The 25,513-nt window shown below is 51.3% G+C and overlaps 2 protein-coding genes across 7 annotated transcripts in view; one reads left to right on the top strand and one right to left on the bottom strand.

Moving 5' to 3' along the window:
• Ankrd13b (ankyrin repeat domain 13B) overlaps nt 1–17,085 on the top strand; it is a 23,161-nt gene extending 6,076 nt beyond the window's left edge. For 2 of the 3 annotated variants that reach the window (XM_047543383.1, XM_047543380.1), the window contains exons 2-15: nt 10,581–10,716; nt 10,826–10,950; nt 11,037–11,082; nt 11,703–11,846; nt 11,937–12,126; nt 12,206–12,272; nt 13,029–13,110; nt 13,878–13,942; nt 14,171–14,301; nt 14,414–14,571; nt 14,694–14,846; nt 14,967–15,130; nt 15,200–15,276; nt 15,669–17,085. In XM_047543383.1, coding sequence (XP_047399339.1) covers nt 10,581–10,716; nt 10,826–10,950; nt 11,037–11,082; nt 11,703–11,846; nt 11,937–12,126; nt 12,206–12,272; nt 13,029–13,110; nt 13,878–13,942; nt 14,171–14,301; nt 14,414–14,571; nt 14,694–14,846; nt 14,967–15,130; nt 15,200–15,276; nt 15,669–15,897 — 1,767 coding nt within the window. In that variant the 3' untranslated portion in view covers nt 15,898–17,085. The remainder of the gene's footprint in view (nt 1–10,580; nt 10,717–10,825; nt 10,951–11,036; nt 11,083–11,702; nt 11,847–11,936; nt 12,127–12,205; nt 12,273–13,028; nt 13,111–13,877; nt 13,943–14,170; nt 14,302–14,413; nt 14,572–14,693; nt 14,847–14,966; nt 15,131–15,199; nt 15,277–15,668) is intronic. The other variant, XM_047543382.1, reaches the window with a different exon arrangement.
• Coro6 (coronin 6) lies at nt 16,979–25,513 on the bottom strand. Of its 4 annotated transcripts, none has more exons than XM_047543384.1 (11): nt 25,283–25,511; nt 23,754–24,012; nt 21,843–21,965; nt 21,293–21,422; nt 21,019–21,200; nt 19,722–19,841; nt 19,198–19,302; nt 18,975–19,120; nt 18,548–18,605; nt 18,214–18,444; nt 16,979–18,122 (listed from the first exon to the last, which is right to left on the bottom strand). In XM_047543384.1, exons 2-11 carry the CDS (start codon nt 23,949–23,951, stop codon nt 17,997–17,999), a joined length of 1,419 nt encoding a protein of 472 aa, XP_047399340.1. In that variant the 5' UTR covers nt 23,952–24,012; nt 25,283–25,511; the 3' UTR covers nt 16,979–17,996. The 4 variants fall into 4 exon arrangements, with proteins under 4 accessions (XP_047399340.1, XP_047399341.1, XP_047399342.1 ...); XM_047543385.1 differs by having other exon boundaries at nt 16,979–18,119; nt 25,283–25,510; XM_047543386.1 differs by lacking the exon at nt 21,843–21,965 and having other exon boundaries at nt 25,283–25,513.

The following is a 25,513-nucleotide window of genomic DNA, read 5'->3' as shown; positions in this document are numbered from 1 at the left end:
AAAGGACCTTTTCACCTAGGCCTCTTTGTTGACAGTTCTGAAGTCAGCAGCCATCTTCCTAAGGAGGCTGGGCAAGGAGCACAAGCTGCTGTAGGGAGAGGTGGCTTGGGGTTACTGAGTGTATTCCACTTCCCCTCTCTCAGGCTGTGATAGAAACCAGGTACCAGGTTCACCCTATCCCCTCCCAGATGAGTTAACATCTCCTTGAAACAGACAGACATTACCTGCCCTGCCTCAATCCAGGCCAGGGGAATATGGAGCAGAGTTGAGGTTAATCCTTGTTCAACAACAGAGAAGCCAGAGGGGCATCATGCAGCTGGGTGGGAGAGCCCCTGACTATACCCCAGTTCTAGAACTGACCAGAGTGATGCTTGTATCCAAACGTGCACTGTTTTATCTTCAGGGCACCAGGCTCTGTTTTCTCCAGGGGACAGACCTAGGGTGAGCCACCTAACAACATGATGAAACTCCTGTAGACTCTTGACATCCCAGCTGGGGGTCCCTGACCTCTGGCCCCTCTGGGGCCAGTCACTACAGGAAACAGCCAGCTTTCCTCAAGCACTTGGCTGCTGGGTTTTCCTGCTTCGCTTGGCATGGCTGCCTCTTTCTCACTCCAAGAAAGCCCTGCAGAGGCCCTCCTGTGGGCAAGCTTGGCAGTGCGGGCTGGTTGAGGAGGGGAGAGCATTGGCAGCCTTCAGAGCAGGTTCATGAACTTTGCTCAGCCCCCGGGTAGCTCTTCTGGGAGTGGTAGGCAGGTTGGAGATGCTGGGGTAAAGGGAAAGGGCCTAGTTGGCACCCTGCAGTTGTTGCTGGGTACCCTGCCAGGTTAGGAGGGATAGTTGATTGTAGTCAGAGAATGTGCCAGTTCCCGCTTGCCTGACACAGCCCTGAGGTTGGCACAGCCAGCTGGGCACAGTCCTGGTTCTGGAGTCATGAGTCCCCGGTGTTCCCTGGCGGTGAGGGAGTAGGGGTTAGACTGCACAGCTCCCTGTGGGAGTTGATGTGCAGGGAGGGCCTGGAGAGCAGGATTCTTCTGGCAACAGGGACTGACTGTGGTCCCAGTGAAACATTTTCTTCTTCCTGGGACTGCCTCTGCTACAGTACTTCCTGCTCATCCTTCTCACCTAGGGGCAGGCTAGATGATGCGGGGGTGGGTGCTGAATGCTCAGACATTGCCTAACTAAAGGTATTGGTTGTGTCCAGGACCTTAGGGAGCATCTGCAACCCCTCTTTGCCCTAAAGTGGGCAATCCTGGGTGTGGGGTATCACCACAACTGGTGAGCTAGGATGTTCAGGAGAAGGAGCCACAAACCCCAGAAACCAAAAATCAATGTGTTCTGGGATGAGAGGAGCAGCTACACAGGGAGGGAAGAGCTGGAGGGTCAGCACTGACTTCAGCTGCCCAGAGCCTCCTACACACCCCAAGGAAGCACCCTGCTTGCTCTGCACACGGCTCTTTGAGAGAGCCCAGACATGCCTATCCCTAATCCTATGTCTAGTGGTAGAGCTCAGAAGCAATAGTCAAATCAAACACCAGCTATCTTCCCTCAGGCTGGGAAGGGAACAGAGGCTGAGCAGGCTCCACACATACTCTGGGCTGGTTTTCTCCAGCAACCAGGCTTACTCTATACATTTGGTGTGTGCTTTTAAGATTTCACTTGACAAAAGGATTTTGCCAATGCTAAAGGAGTTTGAAAAATATCCTGCTAGTACATGTGGGTGTAAGGGGTGTTTAGTACAGATATGCTGGCAGTGAACACGTGTGTTGTGTTGTACATGAATAGACTTGCAGAACCAGAGGGCAGCTGGGCACTCATGTGCTTGTACATTTAGGGGTGCACAGGTACTGTGTGTGGAGGCAGAAGTATGTAGGAGTATGTTTCCTTATGGTACCTATGCACACTAGGCGTCGTATGCGCACGAGTGCTCCTGAGTGGAGGCAGGGAGGCTCTCTGCCCGGGGAGTCACAGCCCCAAGCTCCAAAGAGACCACCTTTGACTCCAACTGAGGTCTGTTAGGGTGAGGAGTTTCCATTCTCTTGGTGGGGAGGGTTGGGTGGGGTTTCATGAGAAAACTTTTTATTCCAGAAATTAAATTGTTATAGGCCTTTGCAGAGGAGATTAATAAATTCTCCCACCTGGACCTAGGGCAGGGTACCACTTGCATTGCAGGCCCTGCTCTGGGCAGGTGGGGAGAGCTGTTTTGGAGCCTGGCTGGATGCATGGGGGGTCCACATTGACCCTGTAATCAGTGGTGCCCTGGGGATGCACCTCTGAAGAGTGGGGTATGCCGAGACCAACCTGGCAGGCTACACCAACCTCTCCCTGTGTCCTGGAGCTGAGGCACTTAAGGGGGAGGGTGTGAAGCATCTGGGGCCCTGGGACTGGGCAGGGTGCCCTGCCAGCTCCCTGGGGCCTTGTTAGCAGCAGCAGTAGCATCTGGGGCAGGACTGGGCTGGGGGAGGCTCTTGTAGATCAACTCTAGTGTCACGGGAAGGCCACCTCCTGATTTCCCTGGCCAGTAGGGGTTTGTGGATCCTCCACCATTCTCATCTGAGGGCTCAGGACCCTACCAAGGTCTGGACTTGGGTTGGGGGGATCCAACCCACTCCAGGACAGGCAAAGAGCTCCCTTCTCTGTGAGCAGTTGGTACAGAGGAGCTGCAAGGGGCGTCTCTCACATCTCCAAGCCATAACTTAGGTTGAGACACCTGTTTTTCAAGCTCCCAGTGTATTTTAAAGTGAAGAAATGCCAACACAAGGTTACAAAAACAATATAATTTAAATTATTTAAAATGTCTTATTTTTGACAAAGACGTCTGTATTCACATTCTGAAATATTTAGCTGTTGCTAGAAGGCTTCTAATGAGAAGCAACCTTCCTTACTCCACAGGTCCCCATCTACCAGTCTCATTCCCCAGAGGCAACCACTTTGAACTCTGGGCCCTTCTGTTTTTTTTTTTACCTCTAATTATAAACAATATGTGTGTACAATTCTCTCTTGGTTTATCTCCTTTACACCTTATTACCTTCCTCTGCTTGTGCCCCCTCAATATAGTCAACTATGAATTTAACACATTTATTAAGCACCAGTTCCACCAGGTGTGGTAGTGTATGCCTGTAAACCCAGTGGCTTGGGAGGCTGAGGCAGGAGGATCACAAGTTCAAAACCAGCCTTAGCAACTTGGTGAGACCCTGTATCAAAATTAAAAATAAAAAAGACTGGGAATGGACTCAGATATATCTCAGTTGATAGAGTGCTTGCCTTGCATAAGGCCCTGCACCACACAATCCCTAGCACCACAAAAAAAAAGAAAGAAAAAAAGAAAAGAAAGAAAGAAAGAAAAAGAAAAAAAGGAAAAAAATGGGCTGGGCTCAGTCAGTGGTTAAGTACCACTGGGTTCAATCCCTGGTAGAAAAACAAAACACCAGTTACTCGTTGGGTGCTGTCTAGGGGCTGGGAAACTCACAGTGAACAAAACAGCACTCCTTCCTTTCATTCTAGGTGAGGGAGAAAATGCAGAAGTAAATAAGCATGGGATGTTGGCAGAAAACTAGAACAGGATAAGGGACAATGGATAAAAGTAGCAACTGTCATTTCTGATGGGTTTTCAGGGCAAACTAATCTAAGGAGGTGACATTTGGGCAACAACCTGAAGTGTGTGAGAGAGCTCGTCCTGTTTGTGTTGCCATAGCAGAATACCTAATGAGCTGGGGGTATAACTCAGGAGTTCAGCATTGCCTCTTATGCATTAGGCCCTGGGTTCCATCCCCAGCACCAGCAAAACAAAGCAATTCTCCCACATAGTTGAGATCTAGTATATTACAAGGAAAAGAGGTTTGGCTTATGATGCTGGTGACTGAAAAGTAACAACAGCATGGTGCCAGCATCTGACCCAGGTCCCCAGCTATGTCACAGCATAGTGGGTGAGTATGGCATGCACAGAAGGAACACACATAGGAGAAAAAGTGGAAACGAGGGAGCCAAGAAAGCCAGAAAGGTGTTGGGCACAGTGGTGCATGCCTATAATCCCAGCTAATCTAATCCTAGGTAATCTGGAGACTGAGGAAGGAGGATGCCAAGTTCAAGGACAGCCTCTTCAATTTAACCAGACTGTCTCAAAATGAAAAATGAAAAGGGCTGGGGATGTAACTCAGTGGTAGAGCACCCCTGGGTTCAATCCCCAGTACTTAAATAAATAAATAAATAAATAAGAGGCAGAAAGCCAAACTCACTTTATAACAACCAGTTCTTGTGGGAACTAATTCAGCCCCTCAAGATCTGATCTGCCTTTATGAGAGGGTATTAATTCTTCCCCAGGATGGAGTCCCCATGACCTAATCACTTCCCATTATGCCCCTTAAAGATCCACCCTCAGCATTGCCACACTGAGACCAAGCTTCAAGCTTCTAGCATGTGAACCTTTGGAAGACAGCACTAAGGTGTGCAGGAGACTGTTCCAGGGAATGCTAGTGGCAGGAGTGAGGGGCAGCAGGAGAGCAAATGAGTTTCAAGAGAAATCTGGGGCTGTTGGATTCTATGCTAAATACAATGGGAAGTTACTGAAGGATTTGCGCTCAAGTGCCTCAGGACTTGAGTGATGTTTTATAGGATAACTTTAGCTGCCATGGGTGATGGGGAGATTAGGATGGTAAAGAGACCAGTGAGGGGGCTACGAGGCTCTCTTGAGAGCCATGGTGGCTGCTAGCATCATGGTAGCTTGACAGTGATGAAACTGAGAGGTCTCTGGATCTATTTTGAAGGTAGAGCCCACGGGTTCTGTTGATGGATTAAATGTGGAAGGTGAAGGAAATAGAAGACATGAAGACAGTTGCCATGGTGTTTTGGAGGAACTGAGGATGTAGCTTGGTGGGAGAACATGTGCTTAGTGTTTTTTAAACTGAAGATGATACGAGTTGAGGTACTATGGAGGGGCAGACGCAGCTATCCAGAAATGAAGAAGGTTAGGGAAGGTGAAAAAAGACCCTTCTGGAGTGAAGGAGGCAAGAGAAAGAGCAGGAGAAGTGGCAGGTCTGGATGTTTCATTTCAGTTTGTGAATTCAATGATCTTTTCTTATTTTTCTAAGGTGCAAATTATTTTCTAGCTGGGCCTGGTGGCACATGCTAATCCCAGGGACTAGGGAGGCTAAAGCAGGAAGATCCCAAGTTCCAGGCCAACCTTAGCAACACAGTGATACTCTGTCTCAAAAGAAAAAATAAAAAGAGCTGAGGATGTAGCTCAAGTGGTAGAGCACCCCTGGGTTCATTTCCCAGTAGCACACACACACAAATAAATAATTGTTTTCCCCTACAAAAGTTTTTTTCACTCCCAACATTGACGGTGTTCCCTCTGTTTTTAGCGTCTACTTGTATGTTTGGTTGATTTCATGGTGGAAGCTTTCCTCAAGTGTCAGTTGCTCTTGGCTATTTGGGCATATTTAAGAAAGAGCGTGTACAGCTTACTGATGCATGGGTACTACTGTAAGGTGATTGAGTGGCAAGCTGACTGGCTCGTTGTGGAACCAGCTTTAGTTTCTCAAAGAAGAATTTTCAGGTTTCCCCACTCTTGGAATTGGCAGGGTTGCGGGTGGTTGCAGTCTGGCTACCAGTAGTTAATAGGGTCCAAAGCAGTGAAGGAAGGGGTTGGGTCTCATTGTCACTGGTTTTCAGCTGCATGTCCACATAGTCTGCTGTAGCCAGAGTCCCTGAGTCCAGTATATCTCATGTTCTGTGGTGAGTAGGGCGTGCCTCACAGCTTTATGAGGTTGGAGAGGGGCCAAGGGGTTCTGAGTTTTAACCAGCCTCCTGTATTCAGCTCTGCACCTCACCCCCACTGCTTGCAGGTCTGATAACTCTCAGGGGTGTGTGCGGGGGAGGCCTAGCTTGCTATTCCCAGGGCTCCCCTCTGTGACTACCTGGATTTGCCTTCCTTTGCTCCCCTAAGTCAGTTGTGATGTCTCGGCCTCATTCCATGTTCTAAAGATGTGCTGAAATTGCTCATCCCCTGACATCTCTTCTCTTTATTATTGTGGTTTAAAATATTTTACTGACATTATTATACTTACAAATTTAACATTTCTGGCACTTTTCATTCCTTTGTATAGATCCAGGTTTCCATCTGGTATAATTTTCTTTCCACCTGAAGAACTCCCTTTAACATTTCTTGCACATCTGGTGATAAATTCCTTTTTTTTTTTTTTTTTTTTTTAGTACCAGGGATTAAACCCAGGGGCACTTAACCACTGAGCCACATTCCCAGCCCTTTATTTTTTTATTTTGAGACAGAGTCTTACTAAGTTGCTCAGGGCCTTGCTAAGTTGCTGAGGCTGGCTTTGAATTTGTGATCCTCTTGCCTTAGCCTCCCAAACCACTGGGAATACAGGCATGCACCAGTGCACCTGGTCTTGGTAATAAATTCTCTTAGCTTTTGTTTATCTGCAAAAATGTTTATTTCTTCCCCACTTTTGAAGAATATTTTCTCTGGATATAGAATTCTAGGATGGATCATTGCTCCCTGCCCAGCGTTTTGAAGGTTTCACTGCATCATCTTCTGGTTTGTGTAGTTTTGATGGAGAAGTTTGTAGTATTTCCCATATTTATTCTTCTACACATAAAGGATTTCATTTCTCTGAATGCTTTTAAGAATTTCTTTTTGTCACTAGTTTTCTGCATTTGATTGTGATGGGCCTTTGTGTATTTTTCTTCATGTTTGTCTTCCTTGGGGTTCACTGAGATTCTTGGTTCTGCACATTTGTCATTTGTCTCCACAACAAGTTACCTCAAACTGGGTGGGTTAAAACAACAAAATTTTATTCTCTCATAATTTGGAGGCCAGAGTCCACATTCAAGGTGTTGACAAGGCAGTCCTCCCTACAAAGTCTCTAGGGCAGACACCTTCCTTGTCTCGTCAAGCTTCTAGTGGCTCCAGGTGTTCCTTGGCTCATCCCTGTGTAACTTTAGTCTTTGCCTCTGACTGCACGTGGCATTCTCCTCTCTCTGTGTGAATAAGTCCTATAAAGACACTTATCACTGGATTTTGGAATCACCAGGATAATACAGGGTGAACTCATCTTGAAATCCTTAACATAATTACATCTACAAAGACCCTTTTCCCAAATATAGTGACATGCAAGGGTCTTGAGGGTCATAATGTGATTTGGACATATCTTTTTAGGGGGCATTATCATTCAACCCACTACAATAGTTTTATCTGGAAAAAAAATAGGCCATCGTTTCTTTAAATTATACTCTTATCCTGTCCCCTGGGACTCCAATCACATATTAGAATTCTTTTTGTGGGGGATACTGGGGATTGAACCCAGGAGCACTCAACCACTAAGCCACATTCCTAGCCCTTTTTATTATTTTATTTACAGATAGGATCTCAGTGAGCTGCTTAAGGCCTTGCTAAGTTGCTGAGGCTGACTTTGAACTCTTGATCCTCCTGCCTCAGCCTCCCCAGCTGCTAGGATTACAGGTGTGCACCACCACGCCTAGCTCACACATTAGAATTCTCAATTGTGCCTCATAGATGACTGAGACTCTTAGATGTTTTTTCAGTACTTTTTTTAAAAAACCCAACTGTTGGGGCTGGGGAGATAGCTCAGTTGGTAAAGTGCTTACCTTGCAAGCACAAGGCCATGGGTTCGATTCCCAGCACCACAAAAAAAAAAAAAAAAAAAAAAAAAAAAAAAATCCAACTGTGCTTCAGTGTGGATAGTTCTGCTATTTTCAAATTCACTGATTTTGGGGGGTGGGGCAGGGAATCTTAAATACCTACTCTGCTATTAATTAAATCCAGGGAAATTTTCATTTCAAATACTATATTTGTTCTCTCTAGATGGATTATTAGGTTCTTTTTGCTGTCTCCTATTTCTCTCCTCATGAGCATCTTGTTCAAATTTTTCTTTAAACTCTTGAGGATATTGATTCATTATCTTTATCACTTCTGAATGGGCTTCTATTAAATGATTTTCCTCCTGATTATGGGTCACATTTTCCTACTTTGTGGCATAGCTAATCATTTTTAACTTGATGTTGGATGTGGTAAATATCATGATGTTAAGCATCTGGATTTTGTTGTCTTCTTTTAAAGAGTGTTAGACTTTGCTCTGTAGACTATGTAAATTATTTACAAATGAGTTTGATCTTTTGAGACTGTTTTATTTATTTATTTACTTATTTATTTACTTTTGGGGCACTGTGGATTGAACCCAGGAACACTTTACCACTAAGCTACATCCCCAGACTTTCCTTTTTTTTTTTTAATTGTTTTTCAAAAACTTTTTAGAGCATTATATTTATACATAATATCTGTTCCTTTTGACATAATTATACATACAAGGAATTTTATTTCAATACCCATTCCCCCTCCCCACTTTCTCTCTCCTCTATTCTACTTACCTTCCTTCCACACCTTTATTTATTTATTTATTTATTTATTTATTTATTTATTTTTTGCGGTGCTGGGGATCGAACCCAAGGCCTTGTGCTTACAAGGCAAGCACTCTACCAACTGAGCTATCTCCCCAGCCCCTATTTTTGGTATTTTTTAAAGATACATAAATGAGATATTACCTTTGGCTCATTTATGTATGTATATAACATGATTCTGTTAGATTCGTTCCCTGTTTCTGTCTCTATCCCTTCCTTCCTCTCTCCCCTCTTACTGATCTCTCTCCACTGATATTCTCTATATCATTATGATGTCTATTTTTTATTTTGAGGGAAGGTCTCTTTTAAGTTGCTGAGGCTGACCTCAAACTTTCTATCCTCCTGCCTCAGCTTCCTGAGTCACTGGAATTATAGCCATGTGCCACTGTGCTTGGCTGAGACTGTTTTAATTTGTTATGGTGATCTAGTGAGCCTTTTCTCTAGGTATAGTTTAGTCCTGCTACTAAGACATAACACATCTACCCTAGAAGTGTTCATTTTCTATTGAAAATGCTGGGCGATTAACAAAGAATCTCTATTCTAGCGGGTTGGAGCTTGAATGTCTCTTCCTGTGAGAAGGTCTGAGAATTCAATTCATTGCTTTTTTTGCACAGGCTCATTTTAGTTTTACTGGACACATGTGAACTTTAGTATTCAGCAAAGGGTCAAAGGGACTCCTGTGCAGAGGAGGTTTTTTGTTTTTTCAAGGTCCACTCCTTTCTACAACTCTGCCTTGAAGCTTCTGGCTATCTCCATCTCCCTGAACTCCTGTCTCCTCAACTTAGTTGAGACCACCAAACTCTGCTGGAGATTCCCTTCTCTGAACCATAATCTGGATTGTTCCCTGTGGCAGAAATCCAAGGAAATCACAGGGCTCACTTTGTTTCTCTTAACTCAGGGATTCTAGTACTAGACTACCTGTTGCCTGTCTGGAAAACAATAATTCCAAACACATATGCATAGACGCTTCTCTCCCCCACCCCAGAAATTGAACCCAGAGCCTTGCCCTTACTAGACAAGTTCTCTACCACTGAGCTGTATCCCCAACCCCTTTTATTTTTGAGACAGGGTCTTACTAAGTCGCCCAGGCTGATCTTGAACCTGTGATCCTCCTACCTTAGGCCTCCTGAGTAGCTGGGATTATAGGCCTGCCCCACTGTGCCCCACTTTACTTAATTTATCATGGTTGGAATAGAAACTTTTACTGGCATTTTAATCAGGTTTTGGGAAGAGGGGTTACATGCATATGATCAGTTTATTGTATTGCACTACAAGTCCTAGATTCCAAAGATATATTTAAATCTATGTTTAACAAACATATGCTTTTAACACACAACAAAAATCTCATGCAAGCCGGGCACGGTAGCACGCACACGTATAATCCCAGTGGCTCAGGAGGCTGAGGCAGGAGGATCGAGAGATCAAAGCCAGCCTTGGCAAAAGCAAGGCACTAAGCAACTCAGTGAGACCTTATCTCTAAATAAAATACAAAATAGGACTGGGGATGTGACTCAGTGGTTGAGTGCCCCTGAGTTCAATCCTCCCTACCACTCCCACCAAAACAAAACAAAACAAAACAAAAACCTTCATGCAGTGAAACCATGTTATTCACAAAAGAATGATTTATGCACAATGTTAATACATAGTGTCCCACAGGCACAGAACATGGCTTTGAAACTGTACTGTGAATGTCTTCATGACTATCAGTATATTACTGTACCTGTTTGTAAACTTTCACTCAGTGATATTAGTAATATAAACTAAAGGTGTGGTCTGGGACCCCTAGGATGGGTCCTGCCTTAGGGGCCCTCCTTGGACCATAGCCTTTCTGGACCACCCTTCCTTCTCTGGCTTATTCTAGGCTTACTCTTCACAGGCAGCTCACTCAACTTAGAGAAGGAAACCCAGCCAGGGGTGAAGGTGGAGAGGAAGGGAGGAAAGCCCTCCCTCTCCCTTTACTCACTTTCTATCCTGTCTCTTAAGCCCCTCTCCATTCACTTGGCACCAAGCTCATCATGTCAATCTTTCCCATGGCCTTGTGAGGTGGCCAAGGTGGCATAGCCAGAGGGTCACTCCTGCTTAGGAGCTGCTGGACTCAGGTCAGCTGCTTTAGAAGTGACCAAGGCTACACTTCAACATCTTCTTCAGGTGGACATTGAGCAGCTGGATCCCCGTGGTCGGACTCCCCTGCACCTGGCCACTACACTGGGGCACCTGGAGTGTGCCCGTGTGCTCCTGGCACACGGCGCAGACGTGGGCAGGGAGAATCGCAGCGGCTGGACAGGTGGGTACCACTGCCCACCCCACTGCACAGCCAGGGTCTCCCCTGCATCAGGTACTCACCTCAGGTTGGCTAACAGGTCCTGCTCTGCGACACTGCCTTTCCTTTCCAGTGCTTCAGGAAGCAGTGAGTACCCGGGACCTGGAGCTGGTGCAGCTGGTGCTGCGGTACCGCGACTACCAGCGGGTGGTAAAGCGGTTGGCAGGCATCCCTGTGCTCCTGGAGAAGCTGCGCAAAGTAAGGCCTATACTCCCAGCTCCCTACCAGAGCCCTTGCACCCCGTTTGCAGGGCCATCTTATCCACTCTCTTTTTCATCCTCTAGGCCCAGGACTTCTACGTGGAGATGAAATGGGAGTTCACTAGCTGGGGTAAGAGGGGCTGAAAGGGCCCTGTCTGACCTTGGGGCTTTTGCACTTGCTGTCTGCTTGCCTGGAGCATTGTCCCATACCTTTTCATGGGGCTCCTTCTCACCCTTTAGCTCCCAGATCAATGCTGCCACCTCAGCTAAGTCTTTCCAGACTACTCCACACAGTCTTGCTTCCACTATTATTTCTTTCATTCTGTTGATTTGCTCATTTGTTTATTACCTGTCGCCCCTTGCTAGAAAGTAAACTCCGAGAGGGCAGGAGTCCTGTCTTATTCAATGTTGTATTCCCAGTGACTGGAATAATGCCTGGCATGTAGTAGGTATTCAATAAATATTTGTTGAAAGAATGAATGAGAGGTTGAATGAATGAATGAACACACAGTGGCTACTAGAGACTTACTGGTGACTGAGACACGCCTGTCCCCAACCTCAGGTTGCTCATATATGAAGTGTGGTTTACATTTTTTGGGGAGGGTTGTGGTTGGAGAAAGGGGCTGCCCTCCACAGTTCCCTCTCCCTTTCCTGGACACACCAATGACCCCCAACTCTTATGCCCTGAGCTGGCCCAGGCTGTGTGGGCCAGGCAAATTGAAGCCACCTCTGACCTCCACTTCCACCCAGTGCCCCTGGTATCCAAGATCTGCCCTAGTGATACCTACAAAGTGTGGAAGAGCGGGCAGAACTTGAGGGTAGACACCACGCTTCTGGGCTTTGACCACATGACATGGCAGCGAGGGAACCGCAGCTTCGTCTTCAGGGGCCAAGGTCAGGCAGGCAGGAGGTGGGGAAGGGTGGGGAGGACGGGAGGCAGCCCCATGCCACCCTGACCCCTCTGTGCTATCTCATGGCTGGCAGACACGAGTGCTGTGGTCATGGAGATTGATCATGATCGCCGGGTGGTATATACAGAGACTCTGGCGCTGGCTGGGCAGGACCGGGAGCTGCTGCTGGCTGCCGCACAGCCCACAGAGGAGCAGGTGCTGAGCCGGCTCACGGCACCTGTGGTCACCACACAGCTTGATACCAAGAACATCTCCTTCGAGAGGTAAGTGGGCAAGGCCTTGGCCACCTGGAGCCAAAGCTGGTGCAGTGCCCACCTCACCTGGACTACTTTACTTCCCCAGGAATAAGACTGGTATCCTAGGCTGGCGCAGTGAGAAGACAGAGATGGTTAATGGATATGAAGCCAAGGTAAGCCTGTAGCTCCTGGCACCAGAGCCAGCCAATTCTCTTGCCTATGGCAGACTGGGCAGGGGTTTCCTAAGAGTGCTTCCCCAGCCTTGGAGGTTGCAGAGGCAATGCTGCAAGGAGGAAGGGGCATTAGACTCACAGTCACCGAATTAGAGTGGCATTTACTGAGCCACTTTGAGGCACTGGTCTGACATTTTATATGGCTGTATGGATATACACACACGTGCACAAGTGCACACACCTACACACTCATTTAATCCTGACCACACCCTTTAAGGCAGGTATTGTTATTATTCCCATTTTACACATTTCCTGAGTCCTTTCTATAGTATCCTGTTTAATCTTTGCAATTCCATGAAGTAGGAATTATTAGCCCATTTTTATGATGAGGAAGTGGAGACTTGGAGTAGTTCAGTGACCTTGTACAGTCCTTGTAACTTACAAATTGCAAAGCTGGAAGTTATAACTGCATTTTATTGTCTCTCCAACTAGAATATGACCTTCATGAGGGCAGGAATTGTGTCTGGCTTGTTCACCACTCCCTGATACCCACTTTCATGACTGGCACATAAAGGCTTCTCAAAATATGTTTGTTGAATGAATAAGTGAATGAACAATATCTTATATTTATTTACTCAAAGTCCTGGAGATTGGAGCCCTGAGCCCCTCCCAGACACTTTATTACACAGAATATTTAGAATTTCCTTGGATGATGGTTCTAGAGCTGTCTTTGAGCCCTTTCCTTTCTGTCCTCAGGTATATGGGGCATCCAACGTAGAGCTCATTACTCGGACTCGGACAGAGCACCTTTCAGAACAGCACAAGAGCAAGGTCAAAGGTAATGGGGCCATGGCAGATGGGAGGAGGTGCTGTGGCACTAGAGGAATCAGTTCCCACTTGAGCACCTCCACTTTTATTCCTGCTGGCAGCCCAGCAAGAACCAGGATGGTTTACTCGGGAAATAGATTTCAATTTCAGTCCCAAGCCCTAAAGATTGGTACAACTGCCTAGAATACTACTAGGAAAATTCTAAGAGCTCATTTGGGCTCAGTGAAAGGCATGCTATAATTGATGACTATGGTCTGCACTGCATTTAGGAGGGGAGGGAAATGTTGCACATGCAGGATGTAGCATAGGTAAAATGGGGACTCTGCCATGATTCTGGGTGCCCATTGGTATCACGCCTGATTATTTGAGCATCAGCTAATCTGTTGCAAGTAGAAACACATACTTGCCACACAGGGGAACAAAATGAAATCATTAATATGGAAGTACCTGAATGGAAACATGTATGGACACCAAAGCTGCTTAACAAAGGGAGGTGTTTTACTGTCCCAGTATCACCGTGCTGGAGACTGGCACTTTTGGAAGTTTCTCCTGGGCCCTAAGCCTACTTTTATTCTAGCTATGCTTGCAGTGGTCCTGGCCTCTGCCCATGGAGTCCTCAACCACATTTAGATGAAGGTACCTGAGTATGTGGTATGGGTGGGCAATTCTCCCATCCCAGGAACCAGCCTCCTTTCAAGGTCTTGGGTAGTATACTTCTGATGAAATGCCCACATGTGCAGGGCTACAGTGTCCCCTGAGATTCCACATTTCTTGTAGGCTGTAAGACACCTCTGCAGTCCTTCCTGGGAATTGCTGAGCAGCATGGGGGTCCCCAAAATGGGGTGAGTGTGTGCCAGGGGTGTCACTGTGTGGAAGGGTGTGGATGTGGTTCAGGAGGAGGCTTGGGAGGTGTCCTGCCTAGCATGACCTATGTGGACCTTATTTCCACAATGCCCAAGGCTATGTCAGTTCCACTTTGGCAGCAGGGAGACCTGGGGGCTCTGTGGTATCAACTGGCTGGCCTGCCATGAGGGACTGAGAAGAGCTCATGGTTCTTCTTTGTGGTACAGACCCTGATCACTCAAACTCTGAGCCAAGCCAACCCCACTGCCATCACAGCAGAAGAGTACTTCAACCCCAACTTTGAGCTTGGCAACCGGGACATGGGCCGGCCCATGGAACTGACCACCAAGACACAGAAGTGAGGACCCCGCTTCTGCTGGGGAGGGTTGGGCAGGGCTAGGGCTTCAGGAGGTGCTGGGAGGTCATGGCTTCCTAAAGCATCCCTCACCCCTTGGGATCTGGGGGGGCAGGTTCAAGGCCAAGCTGTGGCTGTGTGAGGAGCATCCCCTGTCCCTGTGTGAGCAGGTGGCCCCCATCATTGACCTCATGGCTGTCAGCAATGCACTTTTCGCCAAGCTCCGGGACTTCATCACCCTGCGCCTGCCTCCTGGTTTCCCAGTGAAGATTGGTGAGACCCCAGTGACATTTCCCCTTAGCCCTTTTGGAGGGGTGGGGTGAGTTTAGATGAGGTCAGAGGAGCTGACCTGAGAGGGGGTAGGTGGTGGCACCTGATGGTTTCCTCATCCTCAGAAATCCCGATCTTCCACATTCTCAACGCCCGCATCACCTTTGGGAACCTCAATGGCTGTGATGAGCCTGTGCCATCGGTGCGAGGCAGCCCCAGCAGTGAGACCCCTTCCCCAGGCAGTGACTCCTCCAGTGTCAGCAGCTCCAGTTCCACGAGTGAGCACTTCCCCCACCCTGGTCTTCCTTTCTGACCTTGGCTTGCTCTCTTCCCACCACACCGAGTTATGCTTGGAGGGGTGGGTTCAGACCATGCCTGACTAGCCCCATGCCCTGCAGCCTCGTGCCGTGGTTGTGAGATCTCCCCAGCATTATTCGAGGCCCCAAGAGGCTACAGCGTGCTGGGCGGCCAGCGAGAGGCAGCGACCCGTGATGATGATGATGATCTGCTACAGTTTGCAATCCAGCAGAGCCTGCTTGAGGCGGGCAGTGAGTATGACCAGGTGCGTCCTGCTGCCTCCCCAGGCCACGCGTGTCCAGGGTCACCCAGCTAACAAGACTCTTCACACCAGGTCACCATCTGGGAGGCACTAACCAACAGCAAACCAGGCACCCACCCCATGTCCTACGAGGGTCGCCGACAGGACAGGTCAGTACCAGCTAGGCCAAAGAGGGCTTGGAGACACTTGTCCTCTCCCCCTACCCCAACAGCCATGCATAGGGTACCCCACTACCCCTGACACAGGGCGATGACACTGGGACCCTGCTAGGCCCAGAGACTGGTGGTCCCCTCAGGAGGGCCCCCACCTGATAATCAAGATGGCGTCTACCCTTTCCTGGCGCTGGGTCCGTGGGCAGTACTCCTGCAGCAGGTGAAGTCCAGGTCTCTGGGCATTCATAACCTCATCAGACTGAATGTCGGACTGGGATCTGCCATCACTGGGTGGAGCCAGGACGACCATAGCCTCTTGTCCTGAGATCTCCTGCCCGGTTTATGGGCAGGTGCGCCAGAAGCGCTCAACAAATCCTCCCCGCCCCCAGGAGCGCCCCGCCCACGCCGCAGCACCAACCTGTGCCCCCAGCGCCGGTGCCCAGCCCTCGTCCCAGTCCAGGCCGGGGTTCTGGCGGCCACGTGTTCCAGAGCTATGACGAGCAGCTGAGGCTGGCAATGGAACTGTCGGCGCAGGAGCAAGAGGAGAGGCGGCGGCGAGCGCGCCAGGAGGAGGAGGAGCTGGAGCGCATCCTGAGGCTCTCGCTGACCGAGCAGTAGCGCCCCCTGCCGGGACCCTCGCCCACCCCACATGCTATCCGACCTGGGAGAGAAAATACCCCGGCCGGCGCGCTTGCTGAACTGAGGCTGGAGTCTGAAGTCTGGAGCCACATCCTCCAGGGTGTAGCAGTGCAGCAGGCACTAGATAGGGAGAGGTTTGACACCGGCGCAGGGTAGCTTTCCAGTCAGGGAGGCAACGGGCACGGCCAGGTCCCCCTGCTTTGCTATGTTCTGGCCCTTAATCCGTTCCTCTGGGCTCCAAACTGTTCAAGGGTGGAGCTAGGCGGTCCTGAAGAGGAGATGAATCCTTAGAGGAGCAATGTCCCCATCCCTTGCTCCTTCTGGCCGGTCCTCCTCCTCTCTGCTCACTGACTCCTCTCCGGGACACTGCCCCTGAAGCCTTTGCATCTCTGCTCTTCACCCGTGGGAGGCAGTGGAGCTCCTACGTGCTGTGTCGCTGCTTTGTCCCAGACACAAACCAGCACGTCAAGGGCCCAGCCTTTCCCCCCACCCCGGCATTTCAGCGTCAAGTGCACTTAGCGGGGTGTCCGGCTCCCCCAGCCCCCCACACCCGTCCAGGGTCTCAGGGTGGTCCCAGCTTCGCCTTGGGCAGCACAAAGTTGAAGTCCCCATCTCCAAGGCACTGCTCTTTGTGATCAGGGAGTGTGTCCACAGTGGCCCCCTAGCCTGGGTAAGGCCTGACTCCCTCATGGTGCCTTGGAGAGCAGTGGGGCTAGGGGAGGGCACATTGGGCTGGGGGCAAGCATTAGACCCGACACAAAACTGAATACAAAGGGGTCGCCCAGGGCCCTAGCACCACCACCCACCCCTTCCCACCAGCTGCTGCTAGCCCTCTGTGGTTGTGCATCCCTATTGCCCCCATTCAGGGGCTGACTGTAAAACCCTTCATCCAATGGTGCTAACCCCCGGCTCCCCTGCCCCTCCTCACCCACCCAGAGAAGCACAGAGCCCACCAGGGGAAGGGACCCACTGTACACCCTTGTCTCTGGTCTCTCTTGGACCGACCTTCTCTGACTCAGCCAGTGAGATTCAGAAGGGACACAAAAAGGGGACAGAAGAATAAAGCAACAAAGAGAAACTGTTATTCCCACTCCCTTCCCTGATGCCAGGGGCACCAGACCGATTCTGAGGCACAAATAAAAGAGGCTTCAAACTGGAGGATTTTCCTACCTGACTTTACTGGGGAGGAATACCCACAGTGGGTAGAGGTTTGGGTACTGCTGAACCTCAGTATGAGGATGGCTCTGGGTAAGAGGTTCCCTGGTTAGTCCTGAGCCCGGGGTTGCATTTGTTAGGTTCCCTAGGAATTCACAGAGGCTGTGCATCTCCTTACCCCCAGACATGCAGAAGGCCCAGATTTGGACTTGTAAAAGATTTCATTCTTTATGTCTTATTCTCCAGAGGGCTGGGAGCAGTTTGTGTGTGTGTTTTGAACCTGCTTCCTTATGCCAGTTCTCCTGAGATTTCTTCCAGAGGGGCCTGTCTTGAGGAACCTCCCCTCTGGTGGTGGAAATAGAACCCTCTGCCCTTGACTGAATATTGCCAGTGGGTAGGTCTCTGTGGGCAACGGGTTGTGTCTTTGTCTGCAGAACTAGGGTGCTGTCCGTCTGTTTTACCAATCAGGGTGGTAGAATCAAGTGAGCCGATTAGGAGAAGGGCCAGTGTGGGGAGAAACTTCAAGTTGCCACCCATCTGAGATCAAGCCCAAGCTCTCCAGTATCCCTAAGCATCGCGCTAATACTAAGCACTTCCCCTGCCCTGGGCAAAGGACAAAGGGAGACACCACCTCACCATGCAGCACCATTCTGAGGCTTCCTTTACCATGAGCCTCCCTAGGCCAGCTCCTACTGTCCTGGATCAAGCCACAGTCCGGCCCTCTGCAAGACAGACGCGGGCTCCCCTACACTCCACTTGTTCAGGTCTCCTGCGAGGGGCGGAGTTTCCTTCCCAATCAAATCCCTGGTCCCAGCTCAGGGAGGCGGGGTCCGGAGCCCCAAACCTAGAGCACTGGCAAGGCAAGTCTATTTGCCCCGCCCCGTCCCGCCTGCGGAGCGCAGAACTTCACCCCGCAAGCTAGTCTAGTCCGTGCCGTCCACCAGCTCGCATAGCATGTTCTCCAAAGCCGTGATGCGCTGCTCCTGGGCCTGCACCCGCTCGCGAAGGGACTTAATCTCTTCCAGCAGCGTCTCTAGGGTGTGTTGCTGCTAGGACGCGGAGGACAGAAGAGGCATTGTCAGAGAAGGGGTGGTAGTGGGTGTGCAGACTGGGACTAAGTGGAACGAGACCTAATCTTACCGCCAAAGGGGCGTCGCTGGCTGACTGGCTGCGTCGGGGGCTGGTGGACGGGCGCACGTCCAGGATGTTGCGCTTGGTGACTCGGAGTTCGCGGTGCTTGGGGGGCACATAGCCGTCCCTCAGCGAAATGAGCACGGGTTCGGCGTCCTGGCCAGATAGCCATTCATCCGCTTCTAGGGCTGGCTCTGGGCCGGGTGTATCCGGGTATAGATCATCTTGGAACAGGTCTGACTGCGGGGATGGGTGGACAGGCCCTGAGTGAGTCGCCTCACGGGGCCTGCTGCGCTCCCTTGCACCTCTGGAACCCTGCCCGACCTATTTTCCAGCCCCTCACCTTTCGGGGCACAGTCATGACGATGGGTTCACACTTTCTTTCATGCAACTTGTAAAACCTATAAGGGAAAGGTGTTCAGCACCCAGGCAGACTCCCACCCCCTTAACTTCTCTTATCTGGGAACAAGGGGTTGGCGGCCAACATTTGCCTAACGCCTACCATGCCCATTGCACTTTACGCACATTATCCGTTCTGGGGTAAACCACCGCTGATGGGATGTTCGTAATCTTTTTATAGATGAAGAAACTGAAGTTCAGAAAATGACAGTGAGCGCTGGGGCTGGCACCCAGTTGAAAAAGACCTGTTTGATTCTACCGCCCACCTTCTCTTCTCCAAAATGCTGCACTATTCGGGAAACCCCGGGTTTTAAGATCTGACATGAATAGGGGACAGAGGCAGGCATGCGGGAGGGGCCAGGATTGCTGACCGAGCGATCTCGCACTTGCTGACATCCAGTCCCCGTTTGGGCATGAAACCCATGCCCCGTTGCGGCTCTTTGCTGCTGAACGTATTCAGGTAGTGCACGAAAGGTGGTTCGTCCGTAATTTCAAAGTACCGAATGCTGCTGTCTCCCTGCAAAACCAGTCGGTTCAGAGTCTGGCCTTATATCTCCAACCTGCGCTCCATTCTCCCCGCCCGGCCGCGAGCACCTTGCCACATAGGTAGACGATGCTGGAGTCGGGATCATAGAACGGCAGTAGGACTCCGTTGCTGGTGTCCATCTCCTGCAGTGCCACTGGCTCCTCGAAGTTGTTCTGCCCGAGCACAACAGGAGTGACCAGCCCTGCCCATTGTTCTGTGCTACTTCGAAACCCCCTTTGGGGCTTCCTGTCCACCCCCAGATTCCATGCGTTCCCAAGGCAGTGAGCTACAGGTTCCTTCCCTGGACACATCACTCGCCCTCCCCTGCACATGTACCCCCAGCACCAACGCATGCAGTCACCGCAAACCACCCCCAGGGACTCGGCATCACTAGGTGGGGGCACCAGCGCCAGCTCCTTCAGGCGACGCAGCAAAACGGCAGAGGGGTGGGTGTAGGGATGGCAGGCGCTGCAGAGGTGACAGCAGCCTCCAGCCCTGTCCAGGTGGGCATGCTCTGCGGGTGGGGGGCGCCTGGCCCCTCTCCCGTGATGCCAGTCCCCGGGGCACACACCCCAGCCTCCAGCTGCGTTACCGGGTCCCACAGGCCCAGCTCTCGCTGGCTCATGCGGGTGAATCCCGTAGTGAAGATATGACCCTGGCGCGTGAAGACAGCCCGCATGGGCCTCATCCCCTCGTGGGCTGCAAACCTCTCCTGAGGGAGGGGAAGAAGGGAGGGGCATCACCCAGCTGCTTGCCCTGGAGAGCATGGAGGGCCGAGCAACCAGCTTGCTTGACTTGGGGTGTTGGGGGTGAAGGCAGGGAGAGACAAAAAGGGTCCTAAGAACTCAGCTTCCCGGGGGGCCAAAGGCTGGCTCCTGGCCTGGAGAACGTCTGGGACCGGAGGGAGCAGGTGGCGCGCGGCTCTCAGCAGATCCTGAGCCCTCAAGCTCCCTCAAAGGTTGATCCCTAGAGCAGGCGATGTCTGGTGGCTCCCGGGGTCGCAGAGAGGTTTTTCCCAAAGGGGAAGTCCCTGCTTTGCTCGGGCCTCTTGGGTGTGGGCCACCGCCCGGGAGGGCACTCCTGGCTGACCCAATAGAGGAGCGAGCGAGCGCGCCCGGCGCGGCCTGGCCTACCGGGTCCCAGAGCGCGAGTTGCCGCTCACTCATCCTGCTGAAGCCGGTGCTGAGCAGCTTTCCGTCAGCGGTGAAGATCGCCCGCAGTGGGCGGGCGCCCTCGTGAGGTCGGGCTCGCTCCTGCTTGCGGGGTTAGTGGGTTAGAGTGCCTGCCCACCCACGTGTCCCCGGCCGCGTTAGACTTGCGTGCTTCACGCGGACGTGCATGCGCCCCATGCACCCAGCACTCCAGATTAGATTGAGGATAGTGATGCGAAGACCGCTGACCTCCCAGGGCACCCAGCTGCGACAAGCAACGCTCAAGGGTTGCCCCATCCCCCGCCTAGCAGGTCGACAAAGGCGGCAAGGGGCCAGTCCTCCAGCAAATGCGCAGGCCCCAGACCCTGGAAGATGGTGGAGAGGAGAGGGTCCTCGGCAGAGAGGAGAGGGTCCCGGAGCTCAGGTTTCATGCAGGTTCTGGTGGGAGGTTGGAGTTTCCAGCTTCTCCCCTCCTCAATCTCAAAGCAAGGAGCCCTTTTCTGAGCGTCTGAGATGCAAGGGAGGGGAGGGAACAGGAACCAGGGCAGAGAATTGCAGGCTGGGGGCTTGCTTAGGGAGCTCTGGTTGCGGTGGGGCGGGGGAGCACAACTAGTCTTTTGAGTGGTAGGGATGGGGCAGGTGAAAGCTGGGACCAGCACTGACGATTGTGGGTATACGGGTGCTAACAGCTGCTCACTGGGCAAAGGCTGCTAGAGAGTGGCCAGGCCAGGCACTCACCGCCACTACTTGACCCTTTCGGGGATCGATGATGCGCAGGGTCTTGTCCTTGCAGGTGGTGGCTAACAGGCTACCATTGCTATTCCAGCACACACTGTGTATGACATCTGGGTGCATGTCATCCAGGCTCAGCAGCACCTCCCCAGTGCCCACATTCCAGATGATGATCACATTATCACCACCTGTCCAGAGTGAGACAGGAATGGTCACCTGGTACCTGCCTTTGTCCCCCAGACCCTCGTCTACAGTAAGGACACTCCCTAGGCCCTCAGACCTGCACTAAGCAGGACGTTCCTGGCAGTAGGGTGCCAGGAGAGAATGCCCACACGCTTGGAGTGGCCCTCGAGTGTGATGATAGGTTCCGTGATGTTGCGCACAGGGGTATAGTCTGGAATCTGCCACACCTGAGTAGGAGAAAAAGGCAAAGGTAACCCATTCTATTCCTTCTCTCCTCCCCTGTCTCTCCTTTCTGGCTCGCTTGAGTGGGAAGGGTCACATACAGGGCAAGATGTGGTGGTGTATGTCTGGGGCAGAAGCAGCTGGGAACCAGGAGGGGGCACTGCCAGCTCTCTAGAGACTTCGTCATTCACTCCAGCAGGGAGACTTCAGAGCATTGCCCCCTGCTCTTTGGGCTCCAAGTTGTTCATAGCTATAATTAGTCTTGAGCAGTGCATCCTGGGAGGGAGTGGGCAGGTAGCTAAAAATAGCCTGGGAGCTGGGCAGGGATCTGGGACTGCCCCTTCTTATCACCTTCCCGAGCACAGGTGAAGCAGCCCTCCCTGCTCCCCTGCCCAAGTGTCCAGCAGCATCCACCTGGCTCCTACCATGATGGTGGTGTCATCTGAGGCACTGGCGATGACGTTGTCATTGTGTGGGCACCAGTCTATATCCAACACAGGGGCAGTGTGCCCAGTGACCAGTGGGTAGTTCTTATCCACTCGTCCTGTCTGGAGTGGTCAGAGAAAGGAGCTGTGGGAGCCACTCACCTGTTTTTTTTTTTTTTTTTTTTTTTAATTTTTTTTTTTTTTTTTTTTTTTTTTTGTGGTGCTGGAGATCAAACCCAGATCTTATACATGCTAGGTAAGCGCTCTACCACTGAGCTACATCCCCTGCCCATCCTGTGTATTTTTCTTTCTTTTTTTTTGGCGGGGGGAGCCAGGGATTGAACTCAGGGGCACTCAGGCACTGAACCACATCCCTAGCCCTATTTTGTATTTTAATTGGAGACAGGGTCTCAATGAATTGCTTAATGCCTCACTTTTGCTGAGGCTGGCTTTGAACTCTCGATCCTCCTGCCTCAGTCTCTGTGTCACTAGGATTATAAGTGTTTGCCACCATGCGGGGTCATCCTGTGTATTTTTCTGGAGTGGAGAATCTGTTTACATCTCAATTTTCCATCATCTGCTTTCCCTTTGTAGACTGCTCTCTGTACCTCTAACCCTGTCCAATCCATTTCTTGGAATGCTGAAGGCAGACAGAGTTCAAATCATTTAATATTAGGGAACCTGACACATAGAGATAAGATGACTTAACCAAGCACCCATAGCAAGGCACTGGTAGAGCCCATCACTCTCAGTCCACTGCTGTTCAAAGAGACTTGGAAGAGACTGTTCTTGAGCCTGTTCCCCACATGGAGTATCTGTGGGAAGCCCCTGGTAGAAGAGGTTAAGGTGAGGTAGTATTCAGTGCAGTGCCCCTCTTGCTTAGCCACCCTTGGCAGAACTCTCCCTGTCACTGGCTTTACCTTGGGACCACAAGAAGCAGATAATAGTATGCCTACTATTCCCAAACTGGAGCTGCTGGTCCACCTATTTTGGGTCTCCATGGACTGTTTGTACCAGCTCCGAGGCCTCTGCTGGGGCCAGCATTGGCCTAGACTAGGCAATAGGGGATAAGGGTGGCTATGTGGCATTGAAATGGCAGTGATACGGGGGAAGGAGGCAGCTCTAGCTGAAATTTGATCCCTGGGGATGGTGTCTCTGGATGGTGTCTGCATTGTCAGGGGTGAGTCACCAGCTATTGTCAGTCCTGACCCTACCACTTATGGGGCCTCCCCCATAAGGTATAGGGGCCAGAACCCAGGTCAAGGTCATGTGTTGGGGTGCCCATCCTGGGGCTGGAGATGGTCAAGGGTCTTGTGGTTACTCAGCAAATGTGGCAGTCATTGTCTGGCTCCCTTCCCTAAGGAAGGGTGGGCTCTGAGCTCATGTTTTATGTCCCCCTGCCCTTCACTGTCATTCTACCCCAGTGCAAGAACCACAGTGGGGAGATAGGTATCTGGGGACTATTTGGACAGAGCCTGACCCTGTCCTCAGTGTGCTACTCTGAGATTTAATCGAACAGTCATTCTGAGCTGGTGACTAGGTTCTCCAGTTCCCACATATGAAATGGGGCATGACATTAGAAGAGACAGGGACAAAATCTGGCCATGCCTTGGCTCCAATACATCCCAGTAATTTTTATCACCATCCCTTTCCTGGTTCCGGCTGGAACAGGGTGCTGCATGGAGGAGTAGATGGGCTAAAGTGTGGGTGTAGGCCACTGTGACACTGCTGCTCAGAGTTGGGTGAGGGAGTCTCCCCACTTGTTCCTGAGGGCTTACGCAACAGCAAGGAGTCAGTCTACACAAATTGTCCTCCTGACTAAGGAATGGAACTAGGGTGAGAACACGGGCTGCTATCAGGACTCCCCAGAGGCCCCAACCAATGTCCTCCCACTTGCTTCCTTCCCCTCACCTTGGCCAGAGGCAGGACGATAAAAGCACCTCCACCTCCAGCCTCCACGATAATGGCCAAGAATTTGGGGTTGACAGCACAGAAGGAGCTGTCCCATGTGACCTTGGACACACGGATGTCCTCATAGGCCTGGTCAGCCTTCGCTGCCTGCCCAAACACATGGCGGAACTTGCTCTGCCGAACCACACGCCGGCTCATGGCTGGGGCAGAGATGGAGGATCTCAGTGCCCAGAGTGCTTTTGGTCCTTAGTCCTGTGAGCTGTGGGAGGAGGAGGAGTGGAGAGAACAGTAAGTGAGAAGGGGTATCTGGCCAGGAGTTGGCTTCTGGAAGCATCTTTCTTCAAGGTGATCAGAGTATGGGATGGTTCTTTGCCACCTGACAATGCTATTTAATATGAGGTGCTAGGATTTGGGACCTGACTTCTTAGAGACCTAGGCCAAAGCTCCCTGGAAGAGAGAATGGTGTTGAGAGGAGCCAGGCCGTCTGCAGGCTGCCAGCCTTGGATGAGCATCTCTTCACCGAAGTCATTGTATCTCCTACAGGCATCCTGTCTGGAATCAGAGGACTTGGTCATTGGATTTTTAATTCTGTTTTGGTACCTGGGATCCAACTCAGGGACACTCTACCACTCAACTACATTCCCAGTCTTTGTATTTTTTATTTTGAGATAAGGCCTCACTAAGTTGCTGAGTCTGATCTCAAACTTGTCATATTCTTGCCTCAGCCTCCAGAGTCATTAGGATTACAGAGTGCACCACTACTCCTGGTGCCACTGGATCTTGTGTCCCGGCTAGGGCTGCAGGCTCCCCCACCCCACCCCAGATCCAAACTTGCATCTCAGGAAAATGGGGTTTTGCTTTATTCTTAAATTTGCCAAGAAGTTCCTCTTATCAGTTAACTTGAGTCCTTCCTGCTACGGTTTTCATCAGTTTCCTCCCATGCTATTGAGAGGGAGGGCACATTGCAAGATGGACCTCTCCCCCTTCTGTTCCTCTCTGCTGTAGCTTCTTCAAGAGGCCAGAAGCATGTCTTTTGGCTTTTGCCTACCACACTTTGGTCTGGTTTCTTTTTAAGTTCTCTGCCCTGTCTGGGCCTTCCTCCTAGTAAACTTGGATGGGGGTGGGGTCCCCAGGTGGCAGGAGCAGATTCGTAGGGGTAGGGAGAGTGAGGGGCTTTACTTGAGCCAGTGCCTGTGCTATGCTACTCTTTCCGTAGGACACACCAAGCTCTCCCGAAGGAGCACTGACTCCCGCCCCTTCCCAGCCCCGAGCATCCCTGTGCCCTTCAAGACACTTCAGAGGCCCCAGGCCTGTGGCCCGGCTTCCCCACACCCTCCTCCGGTCTCCTGCCCCAGCGCTGCGTTCTAGTGAGAGGTGTCGGCGCGCGAGCCTCTGTCCGGCCAAATATAGACACCAAGTCCGCCCAGCCTGGGACCGAATTTGGCGGCGGGGGGATGGGGCTCAGACCTTTGTCTCTCCAGAGACCCCGCCCGCTCCGCTGGCTGCGGTTGCGGGTGGTGGGGGTGTACCTGGTCCTAAGCCGGGCTGCGGGGTGCTCACGCTGCGACTCCTCTGCCAAACAGGCCGTGGTTCGCCGGGGGCTGAGGAAGGCGACAGGTCGCCGGAACTGTCTCTCTGGGTGTCCACCGCGTCTGGGGCCCGATGACAGGCTGCGCGCTCCGGTCGCTGCCTGAGGCTCTCCAGGGCCGCGGTTCGCTGCAGTCCCAGCTGCCGCTGCCATCAACCTGAGTGGGCAGGGC

This window comes from Sciurus carolinensis, chromosome 3 (genome assembly GCF_902686445.1).
Source record: "Sciurus carolinensis chromosome 3, mSciCar1.2, whole genome shotgun sequence".
Taxonomy (NCBI): domain Eukaryota; kingdom Metazoa; phylum Chordata; class Mammalia; order Rodentia; family Sciuridae; genus Sciurus; species Sciurus carolinensis.
Note: the sequence above shows the minus strand (reverse complement) of the source record. Positions and strands in the feature narration are given on the sequence as shown.